Source organism: Acipenser ruthenus, chromosome 26 (genome assembly GCF_902713425.1).
Source record: "Acipenser ruthenus chromosome 26, fAciRut3.2 maternal haplotype, whole genome shotgun sequence".
In the NCBI taxonomy this organism is placed as follows: domain Eukaryota; kingdom Metazoa; phylum Chordata; class Actinopteri; order Acipenseriformes; family Acipenseridae; genus Acipenser; species Acipenser ruthenus.
The window spans coordinates 11,619,464-11,635,740 of NC_081214.1; the positions used below are offsets into that span (position 1 = coordinate 11,619,464).

The 16,277-nt window shown below is 38.9% G+C and overlaps 1 protein-coding gene across 9 annotated transcripts in view; it reads left to right on the plus strand.

Annotated features, from left to right (window-relative positions):
- The first annotated feature begins 1,962 nt into the window (after window positions 1-1,962).
- Window positions 1,963-16,277, plus strand: part of LOC117430585 (kelch-like protein 13) — an 89,930-nt gene continuing 75,615 nt past the window's right edge. For 3 of the 9 annotated variants that reach the window (XM_034050767.3, XM_034050768.3, XM_059000674.1), the window contains exons 1-2: window positions 1,964-2,049; window positions 15,603-15,721. In XM_034050767.3, coding sequence (XP_033906658.1) covers window positions 15,702-15,721 — 20 coding nt within the window. In that variant the 5' untranslated portion in view covers window positions 1,964-2,049; window positions 15,603-15,701. Of the gene's footprint in view, window positions 2,050-15,602; window positions 15,722-16,277 lie in introns of those variants that run through there. The other 6 variants (XM_034050771.3, XM_059000673.1, XM_059000676.1 and 3 more) reach the window with 3 other exon arrangements.

Here is a 16,277-nt window from a genome sequence, read left to right on the forward strand (position 1 = left end):
AATTTGTTCAAAAAAACAAACATGAGGTTTAACATCAGCTTGCTGCAAGACTTACAGAACCAAGTTTCAGAAAGGTACAAAAATGCTGAGGACAATTTCAGTGCACCAAGTTGTTTACTAGTTTTGTTAATATTAATTATCAATATACAGTATATATATATATATATATATATATATATTGATAGTGTTGAACCTCTTTATTTTGAAGGAGCAAAAGTATTGGGACAATTGGCTGACAGGTGTCTCTTGTTGGTCAGGTGTTTGTTGTTGGGTAATTAGGCACTCATAAAAGAGCTGTGAACATCCTATCAACCTGTCTCGCTTTGACATCAGTGTTTGGAGTCCGTAGTCGAAAATCTATATGAAAATCAAAGAACTTTCTGTTAAAGAAAAGCAGGCAATTTTGAAGCTGAAAGAAAAGAAAAACTCAATCAGAACCATAACACAGAAATCGGGCACACCAAAATCAACAATTTGGAATATACTGAAGAAGAAGGAAACCACAGGTATAATTACCAATCAGCCAAGACCAGGTTGGCCAAGAACAACATCTGCAGTTGATGACAGAAAAATGATCAGATCTGTCAAGGAAAACCCCAAAACAACTGTCAGTGAAATCACCAACAACCTCCAGAGTGCAGGGGTGAAGGTATCAAAATCCACAGTTCACAGAAGACTGAGACAGCAGAAGTACAAAGGCTGCACCGCAAAATGTAAACCTCTCCTCAGCACCAAGAACAGAAAAGCCAGATTAGAATTTGCTCGGAAGTACAAAGATGAGCCAGGAGAGTTTGGGAACAAAGTTTTAAGGACAGATGAGACCAAGATAAACCTTTACCAAAGTGATGGAAAGGTTAAAGTGTGGAGAAAGGAAGGAACTGCAGATGCTCCAAAGAACACCACCTCATCTGTGAAGCATGGTGGAAGTAATGTCATGGCCTGGGCATGCATGGCCACCTCTGGAACTGGCTCACTCATCTTTATTGATGATGTAACTAATGATGGCAGCAGCAGAATGAATTCTGAAGGTTTACAGAAACATTTTGTCTGCTTATGTAGAAGAAAATGCTTCCATACTTATTGGGCGGCGCTTCACCATGCAGCATGACAATGACCCAAAACATACGGCCAATACAACCAAGGAGTTCATCAGGAGAAAAAAGTGGAAATTCTTAGACTGGCCAAGTCAATCTCCAGATCTGAATCCAACTGAGCATGCATTTTACATGGTGACGAAAAAATTGAAGTCATAACACCCCAAGAATAGACAAGAACTCAAAATGGCTGCAGCAAAGGCTTGGCAAAGCATCTCAAATGATTACACAAAGAGTTTGGTGAGTTCAATGGGTCGCAGACTTCATGCAGTTATTGCCTCAAAGGGATATGCAACCAAATACTGACTTTTACACCCTTAAAGTTACTTAAAGTGAATGTGTCCCAATACTTATGGTCACTTGAAATAAGTGGGTTGAACACAAAGTATGTTTTTGTTCTAATATGATCAAATGTATGCATGGAATTACCCAAAAATAAAACACAGATTATTGACTTATTATTCACATTAATCTCATGATCACAAATACAAATTGCTTGACTGTAACGCAAAAATAACAGGTTAGACCTCACTGTCCCACTACTTTCGGAGGGCACTGTGTATATATATATATATATATATATATATATATATATATATAATATATATAATCAGTAATGTGTACCATATAATACATTATCCAATTCTATGCTTCACAATCACAGACTGCCATGTTAACTTCACAGTGCTGCAGTTACCATCCACTGCACTGCAACTCTCCCAAACAATACTACTGCGACCACCTCGAAGTACTTGCGCACACCGACCTTTGGAACGGAAGTGCCTGCGCTCTATCTTTGATTGCCAACAGATTTACCCATTAGACAGCGCTCTCGCTAGAGACTCTCAATCGCCACAGCCAATAAGGCGCTAGGCGGGGGCAGGGCTTGTTGAGGTTCAGGAGTGGGGTAGTTTTGGGACTAAAGAGGGAAGAAGAGTAAGTTGGTGACGAGCAGGTAAGAAAATCAACACAAGTTAGTGATCTTCGAGCCGCCGCAGACATGTTTTGAGATAGTAGAGAGGAATAGAGACAACTTGTCGTGGGGAGAGCACTTTGGCGCCTGTAGCGTTTTGGGAACTTGTCGTTTTTAAACTGTCCAAGCGGTAGTTATCATGATGTAGTTGACACGGTATACACAGCCTGCGTGCCATCTCATTTTAGTTTTATTGTCGTCAGGAATGTGTTTGTGTAAAATCAATAACGGCAAGAATAATAAAAGGATTTAATTTCCAAGAATAAAAAAAAACAGCAATGTATGTGTATCTGACCCCGGTATAGAAAACAATGCATGGATACGTTAGAACTTTGGAAAGTTAAAATTGTGTAGGTAGGACTCGAGGAAGAGACGTGATACCGGGTTGGCACGGCAGTCCTTGTTTGAAACGCATTGTAATCGACAATTCATGTAATTGATCTGTGTAGAAATGTAAGATTTTAGAGAACTGTATTAGTACAGACTGTTCGTTTTAAAAGTATATTATTGTATTACTCGAGCAAAGCAGGAGTTTTAAAAGGATATTGTATTACTCGAGCGAAGCAGGAGTTTTAAAAGGATATTGTATGCTCGAGCGAAGCAGGATTTGGGAGCTGTCCTGTCACGTTATTGTGGCTTTTTTGTGATTTGGGTCAAAATGCTAAAGTAACGACTAAGATTTGTATGCTGTTTATATATGTGATGCGGTCAGTGGTGTCCCCTTCACTGTGTTTATGTCTCCACTCCCGTTGTCTCTGCTTGGGATAGGATAATGCCAGTCGTATCTGACCTATGATAGGAGTTAGTTGTGAATGGTCCTATTGCACTACGTATATTTTTCATCAACTACATTCGAGGTACTATAGTCAATATCAGACACATAATCAAATTAACATCATTTGTGATTTAATAATGCACGCAGTACTTGAGTGTTGGGGTTGCACGTTGCAACCTTCCCATTGCAGCCATTTCATGTTTGTACATTCTTCTACTGAAACCTAGATGTGTTGCTGTCACTTTAGAATCTGCAATGGGCAATACAGGGTACCTCTGCGTGTTATATAAACGTGCATGTGCCGTATTAATAGAACGGCAAAACATTGAAAATGCTCGGGATCTTGTGTGGTTTTATGGGAATTGAAAAGAGCGACCATTAAATATATAATAATAAAAATAATAATAAAAGTAATAATAAAAATAATAATAAAACGTTTTTAAATGAGTTTTAATTTTGTATTTTATTTCCATGCTTATTCATGGCTGGTTGCCTGCAGTAGATACACAGTAACCCTAGAAAAACAAAACTGAATCTGGCAACAAGAGTTCAAACAGTCATTTTAAAGGACACTAGATCAGGTTTTCCCAGTCCTGCTACTGGGGCCCCCCTGTGTCTGCTGGTTTTCATTCCAACTGAATTCTTAATTACTTACTTGAACCCTTAATTGAACTAATAATGTGTATAATTAGACCTTTTTTTAACTGTTTTCTCAGCTAGTGTGTTTACACCTACAACTCAGACATGAACTGGATCAGAGTCAATCAGATTAGAAGATTTTTATCAGCTGAGCCTCCCGTTTGCACGTGAACACAGAGCTGAGCTGCCTTTGGCCAGTATGTGGAAATAGGCCCTGAAGGACGTCCTATTCACCTCCCACTGCACAAAGACATTTCCCCTCCCCAAAAAGAAGCACAAGTGTTTAAATCAACACCAAGCCTGGCATTTGTATCACTTGTGTGTTTCTACTTCAAAGTGATGGTTCCTTGCTAATTGAGATTGAATGTTGCCATCAGACATGGAGCGAAGCATTGCAAAATTTGCTTATTGGACGTGTAAAGAAACAGATGTTATTGTATAGGCTGCATTTACACATCAGTCTGACAGCTCTTTTCAATATATCAATGTAAACAATAATTCATTTTATTACCCACAAGATAAACACATTTGTTTAATAGCTAAAAAGAAACATCTGCGACTTTCAATAGTGTACATTGAAAGTCCCCTAGAACTCAAGCTTATTTATCAACAATGCATCTATAGTAACGCATTGCTGTTCTATCGATGAGGCAATTTAAAAAATAATGCTTTTCATAAATCCAAAGATTTCCTTCAGTTCTTTGTTTAAAGTAGTGCTTTTGGACCTGAAGCTAGTGCTTCTACATATATTCACATCTGGGGTTACCAGATATCCAGAGTGAAAAACTGCAATGTTTATTTTTCTTCAATTCACTGAAGCCATAGCAACTCTGAAAGTGTTTATAATAATTCAATCACAATGAATAAATTCAACATTGGGTGTGTTTATTGCAGATTATAACAGCTTGTTTTCTTTCTATTGTCATCTAATCAGAACATATTAACTGTACATGAAAACAGATTAGAAACAATGCATCAGCTATTCCCATTTAAACATGTGGCATGCACCTAGTCAGAACTGTTAAGCACGTAATGCATGAGATTACATTTTGAATGGCATGAACACAACCTAATGAATGAATTACTCTGCTGTTAACTTGCTGAGCACATGGGTGCTGTTTTATACTTTAAAAAAATGTGATTACTATAGCAAAAGGATGTTACTTGTAATTGCCCCGTGAAAGAAGCCTTTCATATTCTTAGTGACTTTACTGTAATGATTTGTTTAATTCTAGACAGAGGTTCCTACAAAACCAAACATTTCCTCATATTGATACGTATCAAAATACGTCACAGGTTACATTTGTAGATCTGTGTGAAAAACTAGATTTCTGACAGAGTTCTGTGGCAATTAGGCTTGTTTCACTTTTATCCCATATGAATTATTAAATGTCTTGAAAGCTTGTGAGTAATTCTTGTTTAGTTAGTCCAATAAAAGGTATCACATCTCCTTCTCTTTGTCTATCGTCTCTGGACTGATATGGCTATCACATTATAGCACAAATACAAAAGTGTGTTTGTATTTTGGAATCCTCTGCCTCTGTCTCTCTCAGCGTTCTGTCAAAGATAGTATTTGGTTCTGTTGTCAGAGTAACAATCCCAGCTTCCTGTTGCTGTTGTCAATGCTTGTTTGACGCTGACAATGGGGGCGTTGTCCACGAATGTACATGGCAAATGCCAGCTGTCTCAGGGACCGTTGCAATTACAATAGACCAAAAACAGACCAAAGCCATCGCAGAGCCCCCTCTGGAGCAGGCGACTTTTAGGATGGCTGGACCTGGGCCAGCTGCGTTTACACACACAAAAAAAACAAAAACCTAAGCTGTCTGAGTCAGCTTAAATATGACAGAATCTGAAATGGATGAAAGGTACAGTAAAGTGAGTGTTATGGAAAAGTTATTCATTAGTGAACTGGGAGCTGTACTATAGCGTGTTGATTTTTTATTATTGGAAGGGGATTCACACATTCAGGTAAAAGAAAAGTGCTACAATACTACTGTATCTTTGCATTGCTATAATTTGATGCAGTTACTGCGGGTTAAAGTGAGCTTGAGATGCAAAGGTTACAATTTTCCCAAACCGAAACCAACATGTGCATAAAATTCTAAATCGAAAGATACCGGCAGAAGAGAAGAGTGAACCGAAACTGATTTTTTTTGTACAATGAAAAAGCATTGGCAGTTTCAGGATCTCATCGCACACTTCGCTGCACAAAGACCATTCATATTACCATCCCTTAATCATTTTAATATGGTAAAGAGAAATAAAAAGTTACAGTATGAGAAGACTTACTTGATTGATTCTGACAGGCCTCAGTAGAAAAAACGTGTAGGTGCTCAGTTATCTGGAGGTGTTTTCATATGCAAACACTCACCCTGCGTACCTTAAGTTAAACCTCTTGTTAAAAAAATGCATCCTAAGAAGTGAAAAGCTGAAGGTAGAAGCTTTTAGAGTTCAAAAAAAAAAAAAAAAGTGCTGTTACTCTGTGTAGACCTGTGCAAAGTGGTTGCTGATTATGTACAGGTGCAGAGGTGATGCAGTGCAGGAATAAACAGACAGAGATTTGTAATCCGGTATGGAAAATAGATAGGTCTGGTGACCAGATAATAAACTTCGGTTATACACAGCGATGCTTAAAACACGGAGAACAGTAAAAGGGATTGCAGCCCTAAACAATAAACACAGTGTCTCTCCCACAATATACAACCACGGCCACCAGTCCTGGGTGCGTGCTGTAGTGCTCGTGGTGGGTGATACAGTTTAAAGTGTGACAAATAGTGCAGTGCTGTTCCGGGTTCAGTGCTGGCTCTTGGCGACAGCTCCGGAACATGTTAGCCGTCTATAAACACACAAGTAACAATTATAGGCAAGACAAACAAACACTCACGATACTCTTAATACACAGTGCACGGGTCCTTCCGGGTCTATTTCGAAACCAAAAGTGAAGGAAAAGATTTACAATTCTCCGGCTCCTTTTATGCGATTATGCATGGTAAACGATTGCAGCTGACTCTATTGCCTGCAGCTGCTACCTCGTTTACATTCCAGGTCAATACGTTCCTGCACCGGAGTCTTGCCTTTTTCCAGGCTGACTGTCCTCCCGACCCAGGGAATGAACTGTCAGGCCAACCTGTCCAAAGCCTTTCACTTTCGCTACTTAGTGCCCTCACAGATTGAGAGGGAGATTTACAACCAGAACTCATTATATTTCCGTCACAATACCTAATAAAACAGTGGTGCTAAACTTACTAAAACATCCAAACGCAAAGCATTGAAAGAAAATTAAAATGTTAATAGAGACCCTAAACCATTGTGAAACTGGAATAAACAATATAAACTGCGTGAAGCTGCGAAACAGGCAAAACAGATGCTTCTGTGAGCAGGTCACTTCATTATTTGTATTAAGGTAGCTTCATTTAGTGTGCATGTATGAAATGAGTTTAGTTTGTCTGATTACTTTGTTGCTGCATTCTCTGGGCACATTGATTGAATTCAGTGCTAAAGGCCTTATCCATAGAGTGTGTATATACTGCATATCACAGGAGCTGCAGCTCTACTCACACCTGCTTTGCCACTTGCAGCCACCGCGGCGGCAATAATACAGGAAAATAATACATTTTAATGTCTAATACGTTATTTTTATTCTTTCTGCATTGCATCTAATTGTGTAATACATTGGTATGAGTGATGCAATAACACTGTATTGAGCTTGTTTGTCACAGTTAAAAAATAGACTTATATAATAATGGTATGTCCTATTCCCTTGGGTGCACAAATGCAGTTCATTTTGGGTTTACCGAACCCTGATTGGATGTCAAAAACCCTTTGACATCCAAACCACCACTGCTGCGACCTACTGCATCTTTTTCAGGGGTTTCTGCTCTGTAACTCTTTCTAATATGTGTTGATGCATAAAGAGGTGCTCTGCAGTGCAGTTTGTGTTGGAGTGTATTGGGAGTCTGCACCTGTATTTTGTCTGCTGAACATTGCTTTAGTGCATATAATTGGCAGCACTCCAGTTTCACTATCCCCGATGAGCAAAGCTCGAAGTACATTAAGAAATTGACAGTATCTGAGATGATTACTTTTGTCAATCACTGAGCATACTGTACTGTAGATCAGCGGTTCTCAAACTTTTGTGTCTGCGGACCACCTGTATTTTTTTATTTTATTTATCTCAGTGGACCACACAATAAACAGTATAGCTCACTGAAAAATAAGCACATAAAAAAATCACTATAACCCTAAGCCTGTTTCTGTGAGCAGAGTTATTTTAAGATTGGCGTTTTAAAGAACGGTTCTAGTTTACTTTTAATGAACACAAATTTACAGAGGGGGGGAAAAAAACGGACAGTTTTATTTTTAAATTGATAATTCCAGTAGAAATGTATTTATGTGAGTTAGTTACAATACACCCATGAGGTCCCAGCGCAAATCTTCATTTATAAAACGGAATGTTTGATGTTGCATGCTGATTGGCTGTTGAGGATTTTTTACCCTGCAGTTAAATAGTACAATGCACGACAGAACTTATTTTTGCCGAAGCACAGTTCAATGAATACATTATCAATACACAAGAAGAACATAAGAAAGGTTACAAATGAGAGGAGGCCATTCGGCCCATCTTGCTCATTTGGTTGTTAGTAGCTTATTGATCCCAGAATCTCATCAAGCAGCTTCTTGAAATGATCCCAGGGTGTCAGCTTCAACAACATTACGGGGGAGTTGGTTCCAGACCCTCACAATTAGGGTGATGACTTCTGGAATTGTGACTCTGCCCCCTTCCTGGGTAGCCGACTTCCAACTGACCCTGGAATGAACTGTCAAGCCAGCCATTCCGGGGCACACTTTTCCTGTTGCACAACACCCTCACAGGTCGGGAGGGAGATTGTTGACTCGGATTCATTCACTCTCTGTCACATATCCCACCGCCCAGAGTGGAGCCGCTCGGCTGAATCTACTTATCATATTACACCCCCTCCCGGGAAAAGTAATCTGCATTTTAGTGATCTTTCCCTGCATGGTTTGTCAAAATACATAAAGGGTTGCAGCGCCAGATACCACAGAGTTATTTGGGCGTTGCTGCCCTTCATTGTGCTTAACCACTTGAGTGGGGCGTGGTCAGTGACAAGATCAAATGAGTGTCCCAGCAGGTAGTAGCGTAAGGTCTGAGTGGCCCATTTGATGGCCAGACATTCCTTTTCAATGACGGAGTAGTTACGCTCCCAGGGGAGCATTTTTTTAGTGATATAGAGGGTGGGGTGTGTTCTACTCTGTCGACCTGCTGGGACAAGACTGCCCCCAGACCAACATCCGAAGCATCGGTAACTTTAGACCCGTAACTTTGCTCTTTAAAGGTGACACTGTCCCAGATCACATGCGTGTTTCTGGAGCTTTGTGAGCAAGCTGCTTTCACACCAGTCATCGAATCACATATGGAATATAGACAAAGAACAACGCATTCAAATGCAGTAAAAACCTCAAGAATTTAAAAAACCAACAATAAAAAACATGGAAGTGAAAATGTTACCACACCATGCTGAAAACAGTTTTCTTTATGAACTCCAATAAAACAATCGTTGTCTTTCACCAGTCAAAGCATAGGGTGCCTAAATAAAGTTTCGAGTCAACACAAACAATGTTTAATTTTCTTTCTTCCATCTGTTGCATCTTCTTTAGCAACATGATCTATTCCAGATATAATAGATTTGGTTATTGTTTACCACTCCGAGTTTGACGCCGTTGAGTTAAATTAGCAGCAGATTCCCTAGTTACTGTAGATGATGAGCTGATATCTTCAGCAATTCAAGACGTTACCATAATGAGAAACGGTTAATGTACCTTGAGTATTGCACTAAAGCACGGTCAGTTGTTTTATGTCTCAAACTGAACATTTGAAAAACAGTGAAAACATAATAATACTTGGGACTTACTGTCATTAGCAAGTGTATACCTACCTGTGATAGGGGAGATCTATGCTGGCTATCGGGCGTATGCGTGGTCCTGCAGGGGGTGGTCGGGAGCCCTTTGGGATCCGCCTGCCAATCATGGCAATGACACAAAGAGGTTGGGTGAGGGTGTGTCGCATCTCTCTCTTTTCTTTCTCTCTCTCTCTCTCTGAGTGGTTGGGAGGAGGGTCTTGGGGGGTCGATCGACCAATAAAAATGACTCTTTGCTGTTCTTTCGCTCTTACCCTTCTAGGAGAAATGACAGCGGGACCTGGGTTCATAAACCTGGAGTACACAAAATAAAACAAGATTGCCAGTGTCTGGAACGAGAAAAGGGGCAAGCAAGCCCGGTTGATGAAGACAGCGGCTATAAAAACTGTAATATTTTTTTATGTACCCGAGTGGGACGTTGACAGTTTAGTTCGAAGTCTGGGCAACCCCGTGAGTGACAGTGAGGGAACAGCAAAGCATAACTAAAACCCGAGCCGCCCCGGATAGTGGAGGCTGCGGGACGCAGCAAGAAGCAGCACCTTTTAGTTTAGTTATTGTGTTTTTTTTTTTTTTTCTTTTGCCTTCTGTTTTCAACATTATTTCAGCACCTGCGTGTGTGTGATTATCTGCCTGGACTAGACACTTACCATTGTTGGTATTTTTCAGCACAGTTTGCCGTAGAACAGAGACTTTTCTCACCCACAGTACAAGGGTGCCCCCTTGTGCCTTAAGTAAAAATTGAACGCCGGTGAGGCGGTATCAAATAAACTTTCTGACTCCTCTGTGTTCAGTGAACCCCCACACCCTCCCACACTACCCCAGTAGCCAGAGCAATGTGCTACTGAAGCATCTTACAAGAAGAAGAAACATCTTTTTTACGGAATTCAAAATTAAATTAATGCAGCTGACTTGATTTCAGAAGTAAACCTGCAGTTATTATCTGATGATAAAGCGACAAGCTCAAAGCTGTTTGTCTAGCTATACATTCCTTAAAGGAGATTGATCTTTTTACAGTGTAAAGGATGTAGTCACTACACATCACTTGTTTCATAAAGACATTCTGTCTGGAGACACACCACTTGTTTAAATTTAGCAAAGAAGGCAGAATTAGCAAAGAAACAATTGGGAGGATTAATTATGCATCTACATCCAAAGGGGCGCTTTTTAAATTACATCCGGGTGATACACAGCAGAGAACATGTTTCATATCTGATCCTGTTTATTGTAATGCCAGTAAAACGCTAAACTTAATTTGTGGAGTACTGTAAATAGAATTACTCTCACATGACATTGCTGGACTGTTTATTAAACGGTTTCATTTTGTATTGTTGTAATGCCAGCAATGAGCTAAACAGGTCTTTTCAAAATGTTACACTATTTGTAAACTAAACTACAGTGTTAGTGGAAGACTGGAAATCAGATTCTCTTAGCAGTGCTGGACATTTGTTTTCTGAACTGTTGTAATATAATTACATTTTCCTGCTTATTTTAATGACAGCAGTGAGCCAAGTGATGTTTATAAACATCTTCAGGTGCTTTACTTACTAAATCTGATTGAGTCTTGGCTTAAAAAAAAAATTAAATTAAAAAATGGTGGTAATATTTATTAATTTACTTATTTTAACTATCAACATTATGTTTATGTTCAAATGTCATGTTTAATCATCAATAAATTGATCAAAATTGAGAAATGTGCTATTCCCCAGAATGGAAAACCAGTAGCCCTCTGATTTGTATAGGTACTGTAAATTTACTGTGTCAGTGCTCCTGCATTTGACTGATACAGTGGGTATGTTGCGTTTGTGTGCTTCCTTGATTTCAAATTGAAGGTGGCAGTATTAGGGTAGGTCTGTATTGGTTTTCCAACAGCAGTGAAACACCATGTGTAAGCACAGAGACTCGTTCTAAGCATAGTTTTTATAGAGCTTCATGTATTAAGTGTTTTATACATTCTCTAGCCGGGCCCGCTCATCAGTTTCACACACAAAGTGAAATAATGATTGTTTCAAAATTCAAATAGTGAGACTTTTGTTGGAATTAATGCTAGTAGGCATATTTCATACGAAAGGCTTTTCAAATTGGAAAAAGACAACTGAAAAACGTAGCCCATAACCCCCCCCCCCCCCCCCCCCCCCCCCCCAAAAAAAAAAATTTTTGAACCCAGATCCTGCCGGCTGCATGCCAGCCTCTAAGGGTCATTATGGGTTCTTACCACCTAAGCAGAAATGCCTTCAGAAAAAAATAATGTTTTTTACCTGCAAGTTTACTTGTTGTAATTATGACAAAAATGAACAGGTATTGTTTACTTGTTGCAATTCAGAACATTGAATACAAAGAATAATGTAGTATTATATTGTGCTTCACAGCAATTAATACATTTGTTTGGCAACATAGTCACACAAAAATAACACTTTGCATTTGTACCAGTAAAAACACTTGTGTAGAAAAAAATATATAACGTGACATTAACTTTTATAGCCACTTGCTGTCAAACATTGCGTATTATAACTTCTACCTGTACTGTACAGTAGAAAAGAAATGTAGCCTTTGCAGTGTCAACTACAGCATTGACATTGCGTAAAAAGATGTCATAAAAATATTAAATTTCCCGTTACAAAATTCAGTCAAACTCGAATTTGTTACTTGACAAAATACAGCACAGTAATCAATTTCTGTTTCAAAATGCTGCTGAATACACCTGCAACCAATGCAGATTAAGCAAGATAAACAAATTACAAAAGGGCATTTTGTAATATGTTGTGTAAAAATAATAATATAATAATAATAATAATGTAACAACCCGGCAATCTGCGCGAACTAAGAGGTCATGTTTTGCTGTTTGGACACAGAGAGTGTGGAGCAGCACAGGCAGGCGAACACTCCAGAGTCTTAAATATTCAAAGAAGAGAGCTTTTTTTAAAAAGCATCAGAATAATATTCTACTCCCAGTTCATCGTTGGATTTAATGTAGCATCAAGTCTGTGCTGCTGCACAGCTCGGCTATCCTATTGTTGTCTTAAGATATTAAAGAAAAAAAAAGAAAAAATCCAAACACCGCTCTTTTGAGCACTGGGGAAAATGACAAACATTCAGTTCTGTGCTGGAAGAAATTCAAGCATGAATATCGGTGTACATTATCGACTAAAATAACAAAAACTGTCGATCGCGGATTGTGTATTTTTAATTTTTTTTCTTATCGGTGCCGTACCGATAGGCTACTGATTATCGGTGACCCCTCGTTTTAACAAGTTGTGCTTTTATTGTTATAACTACCCCCAGGGCAGGACTGAAAATAATACCCAGGCTCTGTGTCTAACACCACTAATGTCTACAGCTCCAGTAACTTTAGTTTTGTAACTGTGTGCAAACCAAAGAGTATTCTCTTTGCTGGGTCTGTATTCTATGGGTGAGGGGTACAGTACAGTAATGCTATTGGAGTTGTATGTTGAGCTCATTGATGTGCTGAAATGGGTTACACAACAGAATACACAGGTCAGGAGATACTTTTATATAATTCACTATTAAAGGAAGTTATTTACCCCATTATCTTTTGTACAATTTAAACCATATAGTACATACACAACCACCCAGCATTGTGGTTATTAAAAGATTAATTCTCAAACTGAACACAGTAGGGATTCAAGGAAATTCATGCACATGGATTAGGGAGTGGTTAACATGTAGAAAACAGAAAGTACTGAGGAGAAAGGAGAAACCTCAAAATGGAGCGAGGTAACCAGTGGTGTACCACAGGGATCAGTATTAGGTCCTCTGCTATTCCTAATCTACATTAATGATTTAGATTCTGGTATAGTAAGCAAACTTGTTAAATTTGCAGATGACACAAAAATAGGAGGAGTGGCAAACACTGTTGCAGCAGCAAAGGTCATTCAAAATGATCTAGACAGCATTCAGAACTGGGCAGACACATGGCAAATGACATTTAATAGAGAAAAGTGTAAAGTATTGCATGCAGGCAATAAAAATGTGCATTATAAATATCATATGGGAGATACTGAAATTGAAGAAAGTATCTATGAAAAAGACCTAGGAGTTTATGTTGACTTAGAAATGTCTTCATCTAGACAATGCGGGGAAGCTATAAAAAAGGCTAACAAGATGCTCGGATATATTGTGAGAAGTGTTGAATTTAAATCAAGGGAAGTAATGTTAAAACTTTACAATGCATTAGTAAGACCTCACCTAGAATATTGTGTTCAGGTCTGGTCACCTTGTTACAAAAAGGATATTGCTGCTTTAGAAAGAGTGCAAAGAAGAGCAACCAGAATTATCCCGGGTTTAAAAGGCATGTCGTATGCAGACAGGCGAAAAGAATTGAATCTATTCAGTCTTGAACAAAGAAGACTACGCGGTGATCTGGTTCAAGCATTCAAAATCCAAAAAGGTATAGACAATGTCATCCCAGTGGACTTTTATGCCCTGAAAAAAGAAACAAGGACCAGGGGTCACAAATGGAGATTATGAGGGTCTGGAACCAACTCTCCAGTAATGTTGTTGAAGCTGACACCCTGGGGTCCTTCAAGAAGCTGCTTAATGAGATTCTGGGATCAATAAGCTACTAACAACCAAACGAGCAAGATGGGCCGAATGGCCTCCTCTCGTTTGTAAACTTTCTTATGTATAGGAGAATTTTTTTTTTTAAGGTGACCTTACCATTAGTTATGGAATTTTTTTATAATTAAGGATAAAAATTACACCACTTTTGGGTTGGTTGCAGCCAGCTCAACTGCACCGAAGAAGAGAGAGTTTGTTGGCAATATAAAATACATTTAAAAATGTATTGCCTCCTGTACCTGGGACACCTCTCTCTTTTAGTAAGCAGTGAAAGGTGATTATTGAAGCACCCAGCTGTATTTCATGTTGTACATTGTTTAAAGAACATGTCATCTTAACTTGTACAGCTGCAGGAGGTGAGCCCTTACAGCTGAGACTAATGGAACAGTTTAGATAGACAGCACATGGCTGTCCCAGATACGGTTTAGTAACCCAGCATGAATTGGAACAGTGATGCGTGAATCAATTAATCAATTTATTTTATATAGAGCCTTTCATAGTGGACCATCATCACAAAGCATTTTACAATATAGTGACGAACAATGCATCATACATTAAATGCAGTGAAATACAGGGCATAGTACATTAAATTCAACATGTGCTCCATCTTTCGGGTGAGACGTTGCTGTAAGTGACTCTGCAGCTGATGCACAGTGCACACACCCTCGTCTCTGTAAGTTGCCTTGGATAAAGGTGTCTGCTAAATAAATAATGATAATAATAATAATAGCCTGCCTTGTAACAGGTGGGCCCTTGTTTCTATTGAATGATAATGACATTGCTGTGGAGTGTATGAGATGACAATGGAACTCCTGAGTCAACAAAGGTATTATTTGGACAAGGGAGTTCAATTGCAGAGGAAAACACTACAGAAATAACATTCGCACTGTTTATGATTATTCATTTATTTATTCACCTTTGCTCATCTGAAATAATCAGCAAGAACATAAAGCTGATAGGGGTGAGAGCACTCCTTTAAGAACATGCACATTTTCTGTTATTTCAGCACAGATGGAACAGATACAGTATTCCTTTTTTTATTGTTGGATCTTAAAGATTAAAGAGGTGTAATATCTTACAGCTGTGCCCCCCCAGCCTCATTTTAAAGCAGTATTGTTATATGGGTGCACTTCTGTAATATATTCCCATTAGGTAACTAGACACTGTGTTAAAGATGAAGTCTCCCACTACATTAAATAACTGATTATATATGAAATATTGAGGTTAATGCTGTTATTGTTGTGACCATGAAGGTACTGTACACAACCCCACCCAAATACTGTAAGCATACAATGTCTCTGCTATAGTTTATACTTGTACAGTGAATCACATCTCTCAGCTCTGGTAGCACAAATACTGTACAAGGGCTATCCCAAGCACACAATGGCTTTATTTTAAAAAAAAAAAAACATTTCTGGAGCAGAAGTTAGTCACTGTTTGAGAGGGTGGTTTGCATCCAGTCAGTAAGAGCATAGCCTGATTTCATTGTGACTATTAAACTCAATGTGCTGGGAGGGCCGGGCTTTGTTGTAGTAATTGACAGTGGTGATTTTTACTGGGCTAAAGGTTGCTGGAACTGAACTTGTTTTTCTACGCCTCTGTTACAGTGAATGTTCCAAGATTCTAAGGCTATCGGGCATCTACCGATGGGATAGTGATCGCAGAACACTGAATCTGATTGGCAGAGGCGATCCGTGAGGTTTATAATGTACTCTTTTTATTTACAGTAAGTTTGTGTTTGCAAAGCTGTTTAAGTTGATGTAAACATTCAGTAGTTACAGAACATATCTTTAGATTAGCTTACATCTACACTTCCTGCCTACCTGTGATCTATACGGTATACAATGTGACAATACCTCTAACGTTGGTGGAAAGCTGCTGCAGCTTGTTGTCTAACTCCGCGTACAGTAAGGCAGGTCAGTTACTCAGTCCAGTAAAATGGGTTTGCTTAACTTGACTTTAAACAAATTCACCTGTTATGGTACAGTAACTTTTACTGCATACTGAGCTAATGCATCTAGAAGGTCTTAGTATTCATGCTTAATACCGTGCAGTACCCGGACCACCTCTCACAAACCACGTGCAACATAGCAGGCCACGTTTCTCTTTACCTTTGCTGCTGTTTCTGCTTTGAAACACGGTCTGCATCCCAGGCACAATTCAATTATATTTGTAGATTGTGAAACTTGGTTTGAAAGCTCTATTACGTCTACAAGTAGACCTGGGTCATTTTGCACCACAGTAAAACACAAACTGACATTTATGTCTTTTCATAGAACTCC